Source organism: Lasiosphaeria miniovina (genome assembly GCF_030549165.1).
Source record: "Lasiosphaeria miniovina strain SMH2392-1A chromosome Unknown B0T26scaffold_3, whole genome shotgun sequence".
NCBI lineage: Eukaryota > Fungi > Ascomycota > Sordariomycetes > Sordariales > Lasiosphaeriaceae > Lasiosphaeria > Lasiosphaeria miniovina.
Genome location: NW_026848222.1, coordinates 3,077,838 through 3,094,020, shown reverse-complemented (window position 1 = coordinate 3,094,020; position 16,183 = coordinate 3,077,838). Strand labels below are relative to the sequence as shown.

Sequence of the window (16,183 nt, the reverse complement as noted above, 5' to 3'; positions counted from 1 at the left end):
CAGGACGTCTTTCGGCCTTGTCTTCTTCGTATTGCACTTGTGCAACTTCGGGATTAATGCGCTATCAGCTGCGCGAAAAATGGTGATGCCGACTGATAGTTAACGCGAGGGGTGGAAAAGACGCGACGTTGCGAAAAGAACTGCGGGTGGTGCAAGGTTAAGGATTCGCCAACAGGAAGTAGCTGGAAACTTGGATGCTCCGTGCACGCGCTAGCGAACAATAGGAACAGAAAAGTGGGCGCCATGTCTTCTGGCGAATCACGTGCAGCGATCTTTTCTCTGGCGCTCAACTTAGGGGTCTTAATGCCTTGGCCAACCACGGCGAAAGTTGCTGTTCAGATTATGACGGCTCGTCGAAGCAGCGACGATGGGGGTTAAAGCAGTACATCGCATTACCACCGGCCGAGTAAGAACACACGATTATGGCCCTCCCCCCTTATTCCGTTCATGCTGCGGGCGGCCGCGTGGGAACCAAGCAGTAGCTAACCATCTACCGCCGACGCATCTAGAACGGGCTCGGCGCCTTCATCTTGCAATGCAAGAAGATGGACTTCCACTACTGTGACTGGGCCGGCAGTTCCAAGGGCATGAAGTAAGGATACCCAGCTTCTTTAGGGAAGAAACACTTCTGGCAGGAAGCTCATTACTTACCCCTTCGCTTCTCTAGTGGCTTCATCAAGTCCATTCTGCCCAAGTTCGCGGCCGCGCATCCCCAGATCGAGTTCACCGTCTCCCCTCGACCGTCAAAACATCCCGTCATCATCGGACACTATATCAACGGCCGCGACAAGGCTATCTGCGTGCGGAATCTAGAGCCTCTACAAATCCTCAAGAAGGTCGAGCTTCTAAGAGACGCGAGCGGGGAGAAGCTGAAGAAGGTTACCAAGCCGGTTCAGAGCATCAACGAGAGCGTCCGAGGCATCTGGAGTCCTTACCATGGCAATGGTATGCGGGTATAGCCTGGCGTATAGGGGTGGGCTTCATGGACCACATCGTACAAATATACTAGGTTACCTCTGTCGACTTCTCATGCTTGGGGTTGTCAGGTCGGGACAGCGTTGTAACTATTGGTGGCGTGCATCAACCGGATATTGATTCGCACTGCATGCTCTAGCTAGAAACTGGCAGTCACGGCGGCAATTTGAGTGTCGGGAAATGGGGATGTGGTTGCATTGAAGGGCGACTGTATCAAATGATTCCGTTTCTCGTCTCTATCCATAATTTTTTGACCATTGTTCCCTCTTGTTTGCAAGATCCCGTGGCATTATCCTAGGCGGCTTCGGCCTTGGCCCATTTTCGGATGGTGCTTTACTAGTTGGCGTTGATGATGTCGACAACTATTGCAACGCGGGTTAGCCATTGCGTCCCCTCTTGGCTTGGCAGAGGCGAAAGGGGAAGGGGAAGGGAGGAAACTCACACTCGGGCTTCAAGCTGGCACCGCCGACGAGGAAGCCGTCGATATCCTCCTCCTTGGCTAACTCCTTGCAGTTCTTTCCGTTGACGCTTCCTCCGTAGAGAATCCGCGTCTGCTTGGCCACGTCCTCGCTGACGTTGGCCTTGAGCCAGGACCGGATCGAGGCGTGCACCTCCTGGGCCTGCTGTACAGTGGCGACCTTGCCCGTGCCGATGGCCCAGATGGGCTCGTAGGCAATGACGACCTTGCTCCAGTCGCCGATCTTGGCGCTGACGGCAGCCAGCTGCTTCTCGATAACCGAGATGGTCTTGCCGCTCTCGCGCTCCTCGAGCGACTCGCCGCAGCACCATATGACGCCGATGCCACCCTCGGTAGCGACCTTGGTCTTGGACGCCACCACCTCGTCCGACTCGCCCAGGATGGTCCGGCGCTCAGAGTGGCCCAGAATCGTCCAGTTGATGTTGCTGTCCTTAAGCTGCGACACGCTGATCTCGCCCGTGTAGGCGCCGTTGGGCTTGTCAAACACGTTCTGCGCCGCCACCTCGAGGCCGGGCTTGAGGTGCTCGCGGACGAGAAGCAGGTAGAGCGCCGGAGGGGCGATCACCACATCTGCCACCAGTGACGAACGGATGTTAGTTATCCCGGGGGCAGTACAGAGCCGGAGAAGTTTCTCGGTCTTGACATACCAACGTTGGAGTCCAGCTTGGCATCGTTGAGGTTCTTGACAATCGACTTGACGGACTCGATGGTACCGTTCCTGTTAGGCAGTTAAGCAGCCGTCCATGAGCTTCCGAGATTCACAGCGGGGTGTGGGCATGGCGGGGTAAATAAGGCCCTGCCCCGCGAAGGTTCAACATACATCTTGAAGTTGCCGCCGACGAAAAACTTGCGAGCCATGTTGGGCGGTGTTGATGTGATTGATGGTGGTGGAGAGGAATAGCAGCAGTAAAATGGGCTCTGAGCGGAAGATTTGGAGTGGTGAGAGGTATTAAATGGAAAGTTTGCAGGTTTCTTCTGCAAGACCGGAGCAGTGGGATGAGATGTGCGCGACTAAAAGCTCCGGTCGTGGAACTGCCCGAACCACCCACACGTGCAGGCGACTCGCAGGTGAGCCGACCTCATTTGGCAAGTGCTGCTGGACAAAATCTGGAAGGAGCTTGCGAGTCAAATGTCAAATTTCCCAATCCCGTGAAATGATACTTATAAAAAATGACACATAACTCTTTCTCATGCTCGTTGCTATGTCCCCAGTACATTTTACTACTAGTCAGATCCTAGCCCATCCCGGTCCGTGATGCGAACCGCCAAATTTTGTTCTCCAAGCCCATCAATACTGTCTCGCAAACCTATGTTGCAATCCTAAAAAACATCACACGCTGCATAGAATCAATGCCTTCCACAAGATAGCGCGTGCATTTTGTGAATCGAGGTTGCCCTGTCTTCACACCCTATAGGCCGAGATCCAAATGCCAGGTGACAGAATGCAACTGCCCGATGAGTTCCGGTCCTTGGGCCGGTCGGAAAGAAGGTTCGCGTCGAATGCTTTTCTCATGAGCAGCCACGATCCGTCTACCGACTCTTGACAAAAGATCCGCCCTTGGCCTGAGGCACTCGATGCCTTTTAAGGAGCTGCTCCTTGACATGCATCGTGACCTTCTTGAGCCTGGGCGCCAAACTCTCGTCTCCGCGGTTTGCCACGACTCTAAACACTGTCGATCCCACCTTTTGGTCTCGTGGGGCCTTGGCTCCGTAGGCCAGTTTCCGCTCGGCGGCGGCACCAAGCTTCCTTCTCTTGGGCTTGCTGTCGACGGCAGAGTTGGGCCGCTGAGGACTGTCATCTTCGTCGTCCGACTCTAGCAGCTCTAGGGGAAGTAGATTGGGCAATGCCCTCTTCCACTTCTCGGACGACGCCGAATCCTGTGGCTTTGAATCCACCTCGCCTTCTTGGAGGGTGGCTAGCTTCTTCTGGGTGCTTTTTCTCTCTTCAGCCTGTCCCTTGAAGACGGCATCACGCTCCTTGCGCTTGCGCTTAAGCGCGGCAGCTTGTCTATAACTCATATTAGCGGCTAGGGCCACGTCTTGACGGATATTTAGAAGTGCCTACTTCTCTACAGCCTTTGCGGCAGCCTCTACGGATTTTGCCAGCTGTGTTTCAGCGGCATGTGAAGAGATAGCTTCTGGGGGCGCGTCGTCGTTGTCGTTGTCGCTCTCATCATCCTCGTCCGCTTCCGGCGCAACTTCCTTTGCCTCGACACCGGGTGTCTTGGCTAGTGGTGCTCCGGCTGGCGGTGCCTTGACTGCAGATGCCCTCGCTGCTGAAGCCTTGGCGGCGAGACTGCGCTCGAGGGGGTTCCTGGACGGGGCTTCTATGGGCGTGACGAACTCCTCACCATCGCTGTCGAATGTGATGTGCTTCCTCACATGCAGAGGCGTCTTGAAGACTTCCTCGTTTCCCCCGCCGCTGTCCAGGATCTCATCGTCCCTGGACCGCACCGACGAAGTTGGCAGCGGGATCTCGATGCTGACGTGCCTGTGTCTCGTAGAGCCCGTGTCCTTAACACGAACTGGCAACTTTGCGCTCGCAGGCGAGGTTAAGATGTTGTCCATCTGCTCGTTTCCATCGGTAATTCCCTTTTCCCTTGGGGATTTTTGCTTGTCGCCATCCTGGCTGTGTCTGGTGGGGGTTTCTGCCGAGGGGGCCTCATCCGCCGATGACGCCGACTCGGAATCTGACGAGATTTCAATGACTTCGGGCTGCCGCGCTACCTTCCGCAGCGACTTTCTAGGCGCCATATCTACGAATTCCTGAGGGCCAGAAGGCGAAGTTGTCCGATGAGCGTCTGTGTGGCAGGCCAAGCTTTTGCGTGGTTGCAAATGGCAGTTTTTACAATTTTTGGTGTAATTTTGATGAGCTAGAGCGTTTGGATTCTGAGGATCGGTTTTTTTCGAGGTCGAGCTCCCGACAAGGGATCCCATTGGCTGTACCCCGGATCCGGCTCCGCTTTTCGTCCAAACCCCTGACAGAATTTCGAGAGCATCCGTCAACGTCACTCGTCGAGCATTCAATGCCTGGCAATTCAACTTACATCTAACCTAATCTTCGGTATTTGCGGAGTACGGTACGGAACACTACTTGGCCCAAATATACGCTCGCTCGCATCGGTATTCTGTGGAATCTTGGCCTATTCTCAACTTTATCTCTAAGGATAAAAAGGAGCGGCGCTTGACGCCCTCCGTTGTTGTGAAAGAAGAATGCTATTCTGATCTCAGCTTGTCCTCCTTATCACTCCGTCACTCAATCACTCAATCACTCCATCCATCCACACCCACCATAGTCCACACTCAGGCCCCTTTTCGCCATGGCGGCATGGCGTCCGGCTCGGACGCCTGCACCAGCAGCATCTTTTGTGCAGCTGTCTTACCCTGGTAGCCCAGCGACGGGCGCATTGCTGGCTGCCGGCCATCGTGCTGTATGCCAAAGGCTGCTGCTGCAGTCCTCGGCCTCGTCACAGTCTCGGCTCTACACAAAGTTCAAACGTGCTCCTCTGATGATGCATAGCCCGAAAAGGCACAAAAGTCCATCCAGCGTTGAAGACGACCTGCTCTTCATGTCCGTCGACGTCTCTCCGCTGGAGTTTTGGGAGCAGCGCGTTGCCGAAGAGCTGCCCGAGGGCCTGACTGGCCACAAATGCTACAACACTACGATAGCGTACTGCTCACTGGCCACCAGGAGGGGCTCGACCTGGAAGGGGAAGCTCAAAGCCGGTGCGTAGTATTGGTTTCCCCAATAGAAGCCGGCCGGCATTCTCGCCTCCTTCGCGAAGAATGGTCGCCAGCTATAGATGGAGCGGTGAACTGACAAGCCCCTGTTTTCCAACGCAGAACACGGCATCGACAACTACACGCTGCACTATACCGCCATTCTCCAGCTCTTTGGCTCGTCGAGGCAGAAGCGGCTAGGCTTTCACATGCTCGAGACGGCGTCGGACCTTGGCTACGGACCTTCCACCATGGTCATCTACCGCATGCTGCTGCAAACCAAAGACCTCAACAATGGGCCGCAAGCCAAGCTGTTCAAGGTGATCGAGCCGCGCTTCAGGCAGCTCCTGCAAGGCAGCGGCGGGCGCGACCTCAACGCCTTAACTCTGCAGGGTATGATGCTCCGCCGCATCGGCGACGACGACAAGGCCCTTCAGTTCTTCGACCAGGCACTCGTCTATGGGGAGGCGGAGGCCAGCCTCAACAGCAGCCCCGAGACCGCGGCGACATCGGCAGGCCAAAAGAGGCTGCCCAGGTGGGATCTGGAAGCCAGCTGCCACCTAGGACGCGGCCGCATCCTGCTCAAGGAAAACATCCTCAAGCCGGCCGAAGCCGCCTTTAGGGTCGCGGCTTTCGAGCTCGACAATGAAATGGCATGTCTGGAGCTTGCAAAGATGCTGCCGGTCAACTCGCCTGAGAGAATGGAGTGCATTCTCAAAGTCGGGCAAACAGGCGACCCACGTACCTGTTTTCTGCTCGCGCAGACCGAGGCCAACAGAATTTTAGAGATCGTGGGCGTGAAACGGTTCATGCCATTCAGTCGCTTCTTACAGTTGAGGCGTCAAGTCAAACACGCGGCCGAATGGCTCCGTGTCGCCGGACAACCTGAAATGGCTGCCGACCTTCTTAGGGGGCGCTCTAAAGATCCTCCCGCAAAACAGGACTGATCACAATCAGGCCCTTGTATGTATTGTACAGCAGTGCATTTCTGTATAATCCGAATCAGTCTTGTAAATAACGCACCGGGATTGTTTGACTGTCAGCTGCGAGGGTGAGGGAGGGGGCCATCGTGTCTCTTCGCCTCTAGGTACACTGTATACCTACCTTAACTGCGGGGCACGAGGAACTTTGTTTCCTCGTCCTAGCACAGCAGCACGAGAGACATGCCGAAAAGACAGACAGAGAGAGAGAGAGAAAAAAAATGTTTCAGGGAAACCGAGCCACGCAATGGGATGGGCACCAGGACATGGCGTCTGGAACTTTGACTGAGATATCAGACAGGGGAAACGAGGTTCGCCGTCGGTCCGTTGGGAGGCCCAGAGACATCGAGTCGGGTCATCCATCTGCGGCATCCAATTTTCCATGTACGCAAGACCCCGGGTGCTTTTTGGGCGTGTATTTCAGTCCGTTTTCTGCTGTCCTTCCTCCCATATTCTCTTTTTCTTTCTTTCTTTCTGCAGGTCGCACAGCAGCAGCACGATCGACGGTGAAGTTTGTCTCTACACTAGAAAAGCACGCGGTCCCACTCATCACCTACCTACCTATTCCGTACCTTAGTTCCATACGTTTAGTCGACCGACACCGACTTACTTGGCAGCGACCAATAAAACCCAGTCAATCCAGTTCACCAACTGCTTTGTGTGAATGTATACCTATGTATGTACAGCGGGCTGGGCACCGTCGTAAGTACCTTCTGTACCTAAGGTAGTAAGTAAGTGGTGTCGGGTGTGTAGTTTCTTCTATGTAAGACAGGAAATGTGGCGATCGACAGAGAGGGAAAAAAGATCGACAGCATACCGCCCGCTCGGTCAGACGCAAGCGGCTGAGAGTTTGACGGGTCCCTCCCCCCCAAGTCCTTCACGCCCATTGGCTAGTGCTCGCCCATGACGAGAAAGACATTTCTCGTTTTCCTTTCTGCCTGTCTTTCTTTCCATGCCCCTTTGTAAGAGTTGTCTTGCAAAATATAGGCAAAAGGGGGGAGAGAGGAAGGCCGAGAAAGCAAGCTTCAGAGCGAGACCGAGACCGAGACCGCGAGACAGCAGTGCCATGCAAAACCCGTCAAGCGTGTGTGATGAAGTGAGTGAAGCTGGCAAAAGCGGCAATAACCCAAACCAACACTCCGGGTTCATCCCGTCCCCAGTTAACTACCTGAGGTATTCACTCAGGACGCACACGCAAACGACACGCTGGCTGGAGTGGGGAGAGGGTGAGGGAGGTGTCACAGAAACATGCACACACGAGCAAAGCACCGCATACACCTCGACACACCATACACATACACGCAGCTCGGGTTTCATTTCCCCCCCACCAAGCCATCTTGCCATTGCAATTGCCTCTCGAGCATTTTTTGACAATAAGTACGTTTTGTAGCAGACAATTAGACCCCCCCTTGGTCATTTATTGCTCGCAGGGTGTGAGTTAGAGATCTCTCTCCTATCCTGCCTGTATGCGCACACAGCAGCAGCAGCATCAACAACACCGGCCACATTGCCCGTATTGTCTTGCCATTCCAAAACAAAAAGCAGGCAGATGAGCTCACGCAGCACCCAGCGAGCGTATCCAAAAAGCAACACGAGATATGTGCAGACTGAGAAGGACAACAGACTCTAGGGCCATAACCTCCCTGCTTACCTCCCTCCGACTATCCGCTCATCCCCATCTCTCCTTGGTCGGGACAACACGGAGGGAACAAAATGAAAACAGAAAAGACATGGAAAGATATAAAATATAAATATAAAAAAAGTCTAAGGCTCTTCCGGAGAGAGAATATTTCCATCATTCTTTTTGGTTCTTGTTGCCCATCTCGACCCATCCAGCCATTGCGAATTCGTCCATTCATTCCACTCTTCCTCGCCTTTTCAAAGATTTTCCCAAAATTCATATGCCAGCCCAAGAAAATAGAAGAAATAAACCGTGTTCCATCTCCCATCAGATTCTTCGCCATCGTTAAAAATATTTTACCTAGAAAGGGGGTATATAATAGTGAATAATAGTAAATAGAAGATGATTATCCCGCTCCGTTGCTGCTCAACGAAGAAGACAAAACATTATAGACCCGCGCACAAAAAGCCCTTCGGGCCAAGAAGGGAAAAGAAGAGAAAAGACAATCGCTCGCTCGTAGATCGCAGGTTGCAAATCCAAAAATGCTGCCACTCAATTTATAATCAGCTTGTTCTGTGGGCCGCCATTCTTTTGTTGATAACGCCGTGGAAAGAAGAAGCAAGGGCACCGCCAAATGATAGGGAAAGAAAAGGCCGTTTCGTCGTTAACATGCATGAGAAACCAGAGTCAGGCTGCGGTCCGCTTTTGCTTCTTGCGCGGCCTGGCTTTGGACTCTTCCTCTTCCTCGTCGTCTTCCACACTGTCGTCGCGCCCATTCGACGACGTCACTTTCTCGTTTCCCTTCTTGATGCTGATCAGGCAGCCTTGCTCCTTGAGCCGCTTGGTGAGCGGAGTGCTAGCCGTCATGCCGGGGAAGTCCTTGGCGTTGTACACCTGGAATGGCTCGCTCATAGCCGAAGCTAGTATGGCCGACTTGTCTCCGGTCCGCATTCTGGCTGGGTCTAGCACAACCAGAGCAAACTTGAGACGGTACGAGCCCGGCGTACGACAACTCAGGTCTGGGAAGCAGAAGAAACACCCTTCTTGGTTCTTCTCGTCGAGACCGACAAACGGGCTCGCCACGAGGGTGCCCATGAGCCGGCGTTGCTGGCGAAAGTCCTCTGGCATGCTGCTCATGTCCTTGGCGCCTGTCTCGTCCCAAATACTGCAGTGGAGCACGCTAAACTGGTGACGAAGGCGGCGGCTATGCTCATCTGGGCTGAGCGTCTCGTCATGAATAGTCAACTGTACAATGGGCGGAGGATCAATCACACGGCGGTCTCGTTCGCCGAAACCGCAGCTGCGCGCGGCATACGGTTGTTGCCTGACAGAAATCCGGTACTCCGATGCCGTGGAATCTGCCGCTAGCGGAATCTGTTGCCCGGACCCGTTGCCGCTGTCTGAACTGAGGAGGTTCGAGATGCTCATCGACTTGGTTTCCTGCCTCGGAGAAGCGCTCGACGTCCTCGGCGGACTGGGTGGTGGCGGTAGCTGAGCAGAGCGGTTGGTGGGCCCTAACGGATAGGCAGAAGGAAGCTTGGCCATGACCTGTGAGGTAGGGCTTTCGTAATGGAACGAGTCGCCCCGGGAGTGCGGGGACTGTTGGTGATGGTACGGGCGCGGGACTTGTGCTTGAACGTGGTGGTCACGTAGAGTATTCATCTGCCTTAACCGCAGCTCTTGAGCGACCTCGTCAACAGACGACCTATCGCTGGCTGTTGATGACAAGGTTGGGGAGCGGCGAATATCAACCGGCCGCCTCGACATCGAGTGAGGGTCACTGTTTGGGCCTGGGAGCTGAGGGGGCGTCTGGCCCACGGGTGATGGCGTCGCATAATCAGAGTAGTATCCCGGCTTCCCACCAGAATATGGTGTGTCACGACCACTCGGCAACGCAGAAGCGTGGGTCGGCACACCGGCCGCCATCATGGTAGCCATAGGCGGCAGGCGTGGCTGCTGCTGCGGCGATGACTGCTGGGAAAGCTGTTCCTGTGGATAGTATGCATTTCGTGGGGCATAGGCCTCATGATAGCCATGATGTTGTCGAGCCATACCGTCCAGCATGGAGTGGCGGGCAAAGTTGTGGGGGGCAAGCTCGACCACCGCAGACATTGGGTGAGTTGACCAGGGGGGAGTAGCAAACAATTAAAGTGATTCAGTCCTACGGACCCAGTCACCCAGTCAGTCTTGTGCTCAGGACGGCCGCTGTGCTTGGCCAGCAGATGCGAGCAACTATACAGTGACGGAAACCCGCAGGTGGACCTGTCCGCTGGTGCTGAGCGGTTACAGATATCCAAATCCCAAAGTCCGGGTGCTAGGACGGCGGGAAGGGGGTGGAAGAGATAAATAGCGCCAAAGCAAATGCACACTAATAGTCCCAGCCACTAGCAAACGAGTGAGAAACAAGGCTTAGGATGTTTGGTGGCTGTCGTGGCTCCGTGACAGCGGTGCGTGGTATGTACGGGTAGCTGCGGGTACATATGGATTCCGAGGTCGAGGGCAGCCAGCTGGACGATGTTGGTGTGACACAAGTGGCCGAACGAGATGTTTGAGAGTTCGGGATCAAGAGCCGAGCAGAGAGGAGAACGACGGGCTTTTGCTGGTAGGTAGGTATGCTTCACGAGAGGAGCTAGCCGGGAGACGCCGTCTTCTTTATGGCCTGTGTGTGTTTGAAGCAGCTTGGCTGGCCGTGGTTTTGCAGGCTGTGGGCTGTGGGGTGCGGGTGGGCGGGTGGGCGGGTGTGCGGGTGTGCAGGAACAAGCCGGCATATAAGACTCGGCTCTCGACGGGCGGGTCTGGTATAGGGCGCAGAAGGACTGGAGTAGTGTGGCCGGCTAGATTGCGAGGTGGAAGGGGAGGGTGGGCAGGTGGTCGGAATATATCAGAACAGCATGGCAGAGCTTGGTTGGTGGGCCATTGTGGGAAATTGAGGGGCCAAGTGACAATATCCAGAGAGAGAGAGAGAGAGAGAGAGAGAGAGAGAGAGAGAGAGAGAGAGACAGAGAGGATATTGGTTTGCACCTTATGCTGTACTCTGTGGTGTCTACTATGTAAGATAGGGTCTGCCAGGGCGGAGGGGCCTGGCAGCCGAGTTAAGCATTCCGTGCCCTTAATGGACAGCACTCTTGATGCTGCAGATTGCCCGACAGGGATGCCAGGGGCCGATCGCGACAATCCAGTAGGCGGGTTAATGGGCCTGGGAAAAGGCGAGCCCGTGAAGTGCCGCCGTGGCATTCTGCCCAAGGTACTTAGTAGGTATATGTAATTAGCTAAAGTGGGCACGGAAACAGAGGATAGGCGTGTGTTTGGAAGACGGTCTGGAAGCAGTGGAAGGCAGGACGAGCAGGGGGCCAGCAAATGCGTACCGGGGGTGGGCTAAAGGTCCCGTCGACTTCCAGTGTCAAGTGTGAAGGTAGGGTAATAAGATAGCCCAGCCCCGGAGGTCCTCAAATGTAATTCGTGTGTATTGTATGTATCCGCAGGCATGTATACGTTATCCACACCTGCCTGGCTCACTTTACCTTGTTACACCTACCATCCGCCACCCATAGCACTCTGTGATGTGTTGAGCGAGGCATTCCGTACGCCGTACGCCGAGCCGTTCGGCACAGTATGTAGGGTACAGAGGTACATCCGCATCCAGCATGTTGATTGTTTGAGTTGATGGACGAGGCGGCTACATTCTACGCCTCCACGCTCCACACCCCCGTCCCCCCCGGCACTGGCAGGGCGTGAACAGGGGTCCAGGGGACGGGGGGCCAGGGAACATGGGGAGGTCCCGAGGCACGTCAGAAAATCAAATCGCACTTCCCTGTTCGCGGCCTAGGTACTTCGTACATACGGAGACCGTGTGCCAATTGCCAATTGGACACTTGGCAGGATCACTGGAGCCGGCGACTGTCCGCCCCACGGACAGTATGAACAGAGTACGGACAGGTATTCATAGGCCAGGCAGTGCCGTGGGTACGGATACGTACGAAGAAGGTACTCCGTATTCCGTACGGGCGCCCCATGGAGAGAGCAGCAAAGACAACCCGCGACGAGACGCTCAACAGTCAGCCCAGCTTCCATTGTTGTTCCCGGTGGGTTCGCAACGCCAACAGGCTACCAGCGCCACCAGCGTCTCGTGCATTGGAATTTGCATAGTGATCGGAAGAGCTCGCGGTGGATGGCCCAAATCATCCGCCGCAGATCGTCGTCTGGCGGCTTTTCGCAGCACGCGAGCGAAGCGAACCCCATATCGGCCTTGGTTGAGGAAAGAGGCGTTGGGGCGAGCAGCACCATTCCAACTATTGAGGTGCTGGGTGCTCTCTGGTCTCTGGTCTCTGCTCCCTCCGTGCAGGACAGTGCAGCACGGCGGCTTACCAGCCGACGGCCGGCTGAAGTCGAGCTTGGAGGTCCAGCAGCATGCGAAACCGAGTCGTTGGACCCGGTGCAGGCGTCTGCGGGACGGATGGCTGCCATCCCTCAAGACAAGCCCGCCAGTCCCGACTGTTCTCAAACACATCCGGGTTTTCCCCAGGTGTTCGTATCGCCCCCGCCGTCAGCCGTCTTGAGTCTGGATGGACGGGCAGACACCTCAACTAGTGGTGCAGGTGCAGGTGCAGGTGAAGGTCGGAGGTGCAGGTGTAGTTGTAGGTGTAGGTACCTTGCCTTCAGGTTACTCCGTGAGAGCCTTACCTTGGGTACGGAATACGGATAGGTCTCGTCGGAACTGCCCGCCCATGGATGGCAGAGATCAGAGACGGGACTCACCTCCAATGCACCTCCTCAAACCTTGAATTACTACTAGTAGTGCGTCGTAGTTGGGCAATCGCCAAGAGAAGATTGTATGTCTCAGCGGAGGCAACCCTTCCACGGCTCCTTCCTGCTTTAGTCGTGCTAGCTTGGTTCCATTGCGGGTTGAGCGCGGGGAAGGGCCTCGTTGGAGCGGGTGAGGTGGCTATCGGGCAATCGACGACGGGAATGGAGGTGCCCTGTGATGTGGACAGACTAGGAAAGACAGACAGCTGCTGCTAGCAAGTTTGCTCTTCCGGGCGTCCCATGGATGAGGTGGATGATGAGATGGGTGCGAAGCAAGGTAAGTATCGTAGATGCCTCCTCAACTGGAACAGGCCTGCACTTGCAGCGAACTGATGCCGATGGGCAAGACAGCCGGCTGGCAGGGGGATGTGGTCACCTTACATTAGGTATCCAGGTAATCCGTAAGGTGCCCGGTTACGGCAAGTTGCAGTGCAGTAGTTGATGTTCCCTCGACGTCCCTACTCTCTCTAGGGGGGTAGGTTCTTCCAATTCTCTATTCGACCATGGAAGGTGCAAGTGCCCAGTGCCACTGCCCAACCGTCACTGCCCGCCTGCAGGAGCTATGGGGTTTAGTGCACTCGAGTCCGTGGTCCGGTTCACACAGCAGTCGTGTAATTCTAAGTGGTAAGGTATATTCGAAGAGGTTATCTTCCATCCAACCTTCTCCCAAACTTTGGACGAAGGGTTTAGATGAGTGTGTGAAGAGACGGACAGCGAGCATAGCCACCTGTTCATTCGTAAGATACTTCGTACGTATGGTACTGTACCAACACACGAAGTACAGTCAACTAATTACACATACCTGGTTTGACGGTATGGAGTAATGGGCTCCCGTAGGTACAGTTCGCTTTCAGATAATTAGTGCGCGGTGGTCGCAGCGTTGGCCTCCACTGCTGATGCCCCACACCTCCAGCTCCAGGGCTCTTTCCAACTGGGCTGGGAGGCTCTCCGTCGAAATAGCCGTGCCGCCCCTCTCCGACTCTTGCGACACTCCTCCTCCACTAGCACATACAGGATCCGGGGCTGCTTACCTAGACCCTGGGGTCGATTTCTCGGTTCCGTCAATATTAACATTCTAAGCTGCATCAACAGCGCCGTCCCTCCCCGTATTGCGATAGATTGACAGCCACACGTGTCACGCGAACCATCTGCCGGCTTTATTCTGTAGATGAAGATGATGGCAAGATGTGCGTCGCCGTCCAAGCACCTTGTCGGGGGCACCAGTACCCAAGGTAACGAGAACCCGGGCGGCCGACGACGTGCCATCGACGCGCGGTGGACGATGAGAGAACGAAAAGAAAAAGAAAGGAAACGAACGGTCCAGCCAGCATTCCGCCAAGCCACATCGACGCCACTGGTCATCGATTGCTGTCTTCGGTGAATTTCATGACTGGTCCTCCAGCCCCACGGGCTCTGATCGCCAATCTTAGCGGGCCACGCAAGTTATAACGACTTTTTGCTTTTGCAACCCTCTCCCCGCCGCCAGTGTCTGGCCCGTGTGGCGCTTCCTGGATCACCTCCCCCGCATCTTTCTTCGCAGTTCGGAGTGAAGGGAGAGAAGAGAGGAACTCTCCAAGTCAAGGACAGGGGACCGGTCGATGCCGGGCTACTTGCCGGGCTACTTAATGAGCTACGTATGCTGCGAAAAGTCCGAACAGGCAAGCCGCCGTCCGCTTCGCTTTTGCTCTCCGGATCTTGCTGGCTAGCCAAACCGTTGGTTACCTAATCACGTCGTCGCCCGGGTCTGGTCCGGCTGCGATGACACCTCTTTTGCCTGCCGTTGAAGGATGCCGCCGCTTGGCCCCTTTTGGCTCGGACCAGTGGAGCCAAGGATCCCGTTCACCCACCCGCTGGTGGTTTGTTACTTGCGCTTCCCGCTTTGTTCGACACTCGAGCAGGGGCACGCAGACTCAAACCCAAGGTTAACAACTATTGACTACCTAGACCTACAGCATTAGACCATCGTTCTATCTTCTCACAGCCCGCCATTTGCGCTACGGCCTTGTGGGCCCATTGGGGGACTCAAGCACACTCCCAGCAAACCGGTACATACCTGTGTGGAGTCGGAGAATACGGAATACACAGACAACAAACGTCTATTCTGACCCCTGTCATCAACAGAGTGTGACCAGGACGGTGAACTGAGTTCGATGCAACAGCAGCGGCCATTTCCGTAACTAGATGCAAAGTTTGCCTGTCAAGCCCCTGTGTTACGACAAAGCAGCGGCCATGATAACACGGCGGTTCGCAGGGTTGTCGAGGTTTGCCGATCGTACTCCGTACCTAGTACGGAGTACGGTAGGAGGGGGAATTAGCTCGACTTTCACGGCAAATCTTAGTGGGTGCGGGGGCCCTGGCTCGACGCAGCTGGGCTGGGGGTTCGCCAACACCCGTAGTTGGATAGATGCGACCCTGATTCCCGGTTTCCCTTCTTGCCCCACGATGGGGTTTTGTGGACAAGCGGCGGGGGGGGGAGAATGCCCGCTTAAGCTCGTTGTGGCTAATCAGATTTGCTGAAGGGCCCTGGCGTGCCACGCCCATCCACGGGCCACGGCTTCCTTCGATCTTAATATTTGAAACATACCGCTGCGCCGCAGACCTGCAGCCATATTCTTTACCGGCGCAGGGTGGTGAGCAAGCGAGCGCCCAAACGGTATGGCAGGGCAAGGCACGTCCTTCACATATCATCGTCACAGGCCGGCAATAGCTTCCTTCGAAGTTCTCGATGACCAGGCCAAGCGATCGACTTTCCGGATGTGGCTGCATGGTTGAGAAACACACACACGCACGCGCGCGTACGCTTCTAGCACACGCTTCAGAATCTATACCGTAATTTTACTGAACCAAACTTGGCTGACTGCAGATCTCGGATAGTTTCCATATTTAGCTATGTATCTACGGGCCGCGAGCTTGATAGTCTGGACTGGACAGGAGTCTAGTCTCGGTGCCGAAGGAAAAGACAAGGCACCGCCGCGTGCCGTGCGGTGGCATCGGGGCGGTTTCTCGACGCCATCCCCGGGAGAGGATCAAAGGTCGTGTGGGGCCTGATCGTCCCGTCCCTGAACGCCAGAAAGCAGGCGTGCGGCGAAGGCTGTCGTCTTTGCTTGGTACGAGCGTCTTGTTCGACGAGACACTTCTCTCGGTGAACCCGTGAAACGCTTGTCGGCCCGGAAATTCCGCCATGAGGCTTAGGACCTCGCTCACTGGCTCTGGTTGTGCCAGCGCCTACGACTGGGCAACTGGGCTTGGGTCATCTTGGTATTTGAGTTACTATTTGGCCTTTTGCCCTTTCTCGATGATACAGGGGTAGGGCAAGCAAGCAATGAGGCATTACACACACCTTGAGTCTGGGACTGGGAAAGCTTTGGGAACATGTCCTGCCGAACCAGTCGAACCAGGCAGAGCATTCCGTGCATAGCAACCGCACACACTTCCCTCCTTACCTAGGCAGGTATGAATTTTGGGTTTTGGCATAGTTCGAAACATTGTTCCACTTACACCGTTTCTTCCCAAGCGCCCAAATAAGCTTACCTGTCTGCATTATAACAAGTCCCCGTTTATATAAGCGAGACACGGCATAACGCTAGAAGACAGTCACAAGGACAC

The 16,183-nt window shown here is 55.2% G+C and overlaps 5 protein-coding genes across 5 annotated transcripts; 2 read left to right on the top strand and 3 right to left on the bottom strand.

Moving 5' to 3' along the window:
* Positions 1-302: 302 nt before the first annotated feature.
* B0T26DRAFT_702997 (thioredoxin-like protein) lies at positions 303-1,184 on the top strand. The gene is made up of 3 exons (XM_060441655.1): positions 303-406; positions 510-592; positions 668-1,184. Exons 1-3 carry the CDS (start codon positions 368-370, stop codon positions 957-959), a joined length of 414 nt encoding a protein of 137 aa, XP_060298442.1. The 5' UTR covers positions 303-367; the 3' UTR covers positions 960-1,184.
* Positions 1,185-2,570, bottom strand: B0T26DRAFT_702994 (triosephosphate isomerase). Its single transcript, XM_060441654.1, has 4 exons — positions 2,274-2,570; positions 2,101-2,171; positions 1,418-2,023; positions 1,185-1,337 (listed from the first exon to the last, which is right to left on the bottom strand). The coding sequence occupies exons 1-4, from the start codon at positions 2,309-2,311 to the stop codon at positions 1,312-1,314; spliced, it is 741 nt and encodes a 246-aa protein (XP_060298441.1). The 5' UTR covers positions 2,312-2,570; the 3' UTR covers positions 1,185-1,311.
* B0T26DRAFT_702991 (uncharacterized protein) lies at positions 2,571-4,367 on the bottom strand. Its single transcript, XM_060441653.1, has 2 exons — positions 3,519-4,367; positions 2,571-3,461 (listed from the first exon to the last, which is right to left on the bottom strand). Exons 1-2 carry the CDS (start codon positions 4,205-4,207, stop codon positions 2,984-2,986), a joined length of 1,167 nt encoding a protein of 388 aa, XP_060298440.1. The 5' UTR covers positions 4,208-4,367; the 3' UTR covers positions 2,571-2,983.
* Positions 4,368-4,965: 598 nt separating this feature from the next.
* On the top strand, positions 4,966-6,120 carry B0T26DRAFT_641055 (uncharacterized protein; the record flags this gene model as incomplete). The annotated part of the gene is made up of 2 exons (XM_060437289.1): positions 4,966-5,179; positions 5,297-6,120. 2 exons carry the CDS (start codon positions 4,966-4,968, stop codon positions 6,118-6,120), a joined length of 1,038 nt encoding a protein of 345 aa, XP_060298439.1.
* Positions 6,121-8,563: 2,443 nt separating this feature from the next.
* B0T26DRAFT_602712 (velvet factor-domain-containing protein) lies at positions 8,564-9,886 on the bottom strand (the record flags this gene model as incomplete). Its single annotated transcript, XM_060435768.1, has 1 exon — positions 8,564-9,886. A coding segment is annotated over one exon (1,323 nt), but the record flags the coding sequence as incomplete, so codon positions are not given.
* Between the last annotated feature and the right edge of the window lie 6,297 nt (positions 9,887-16,183).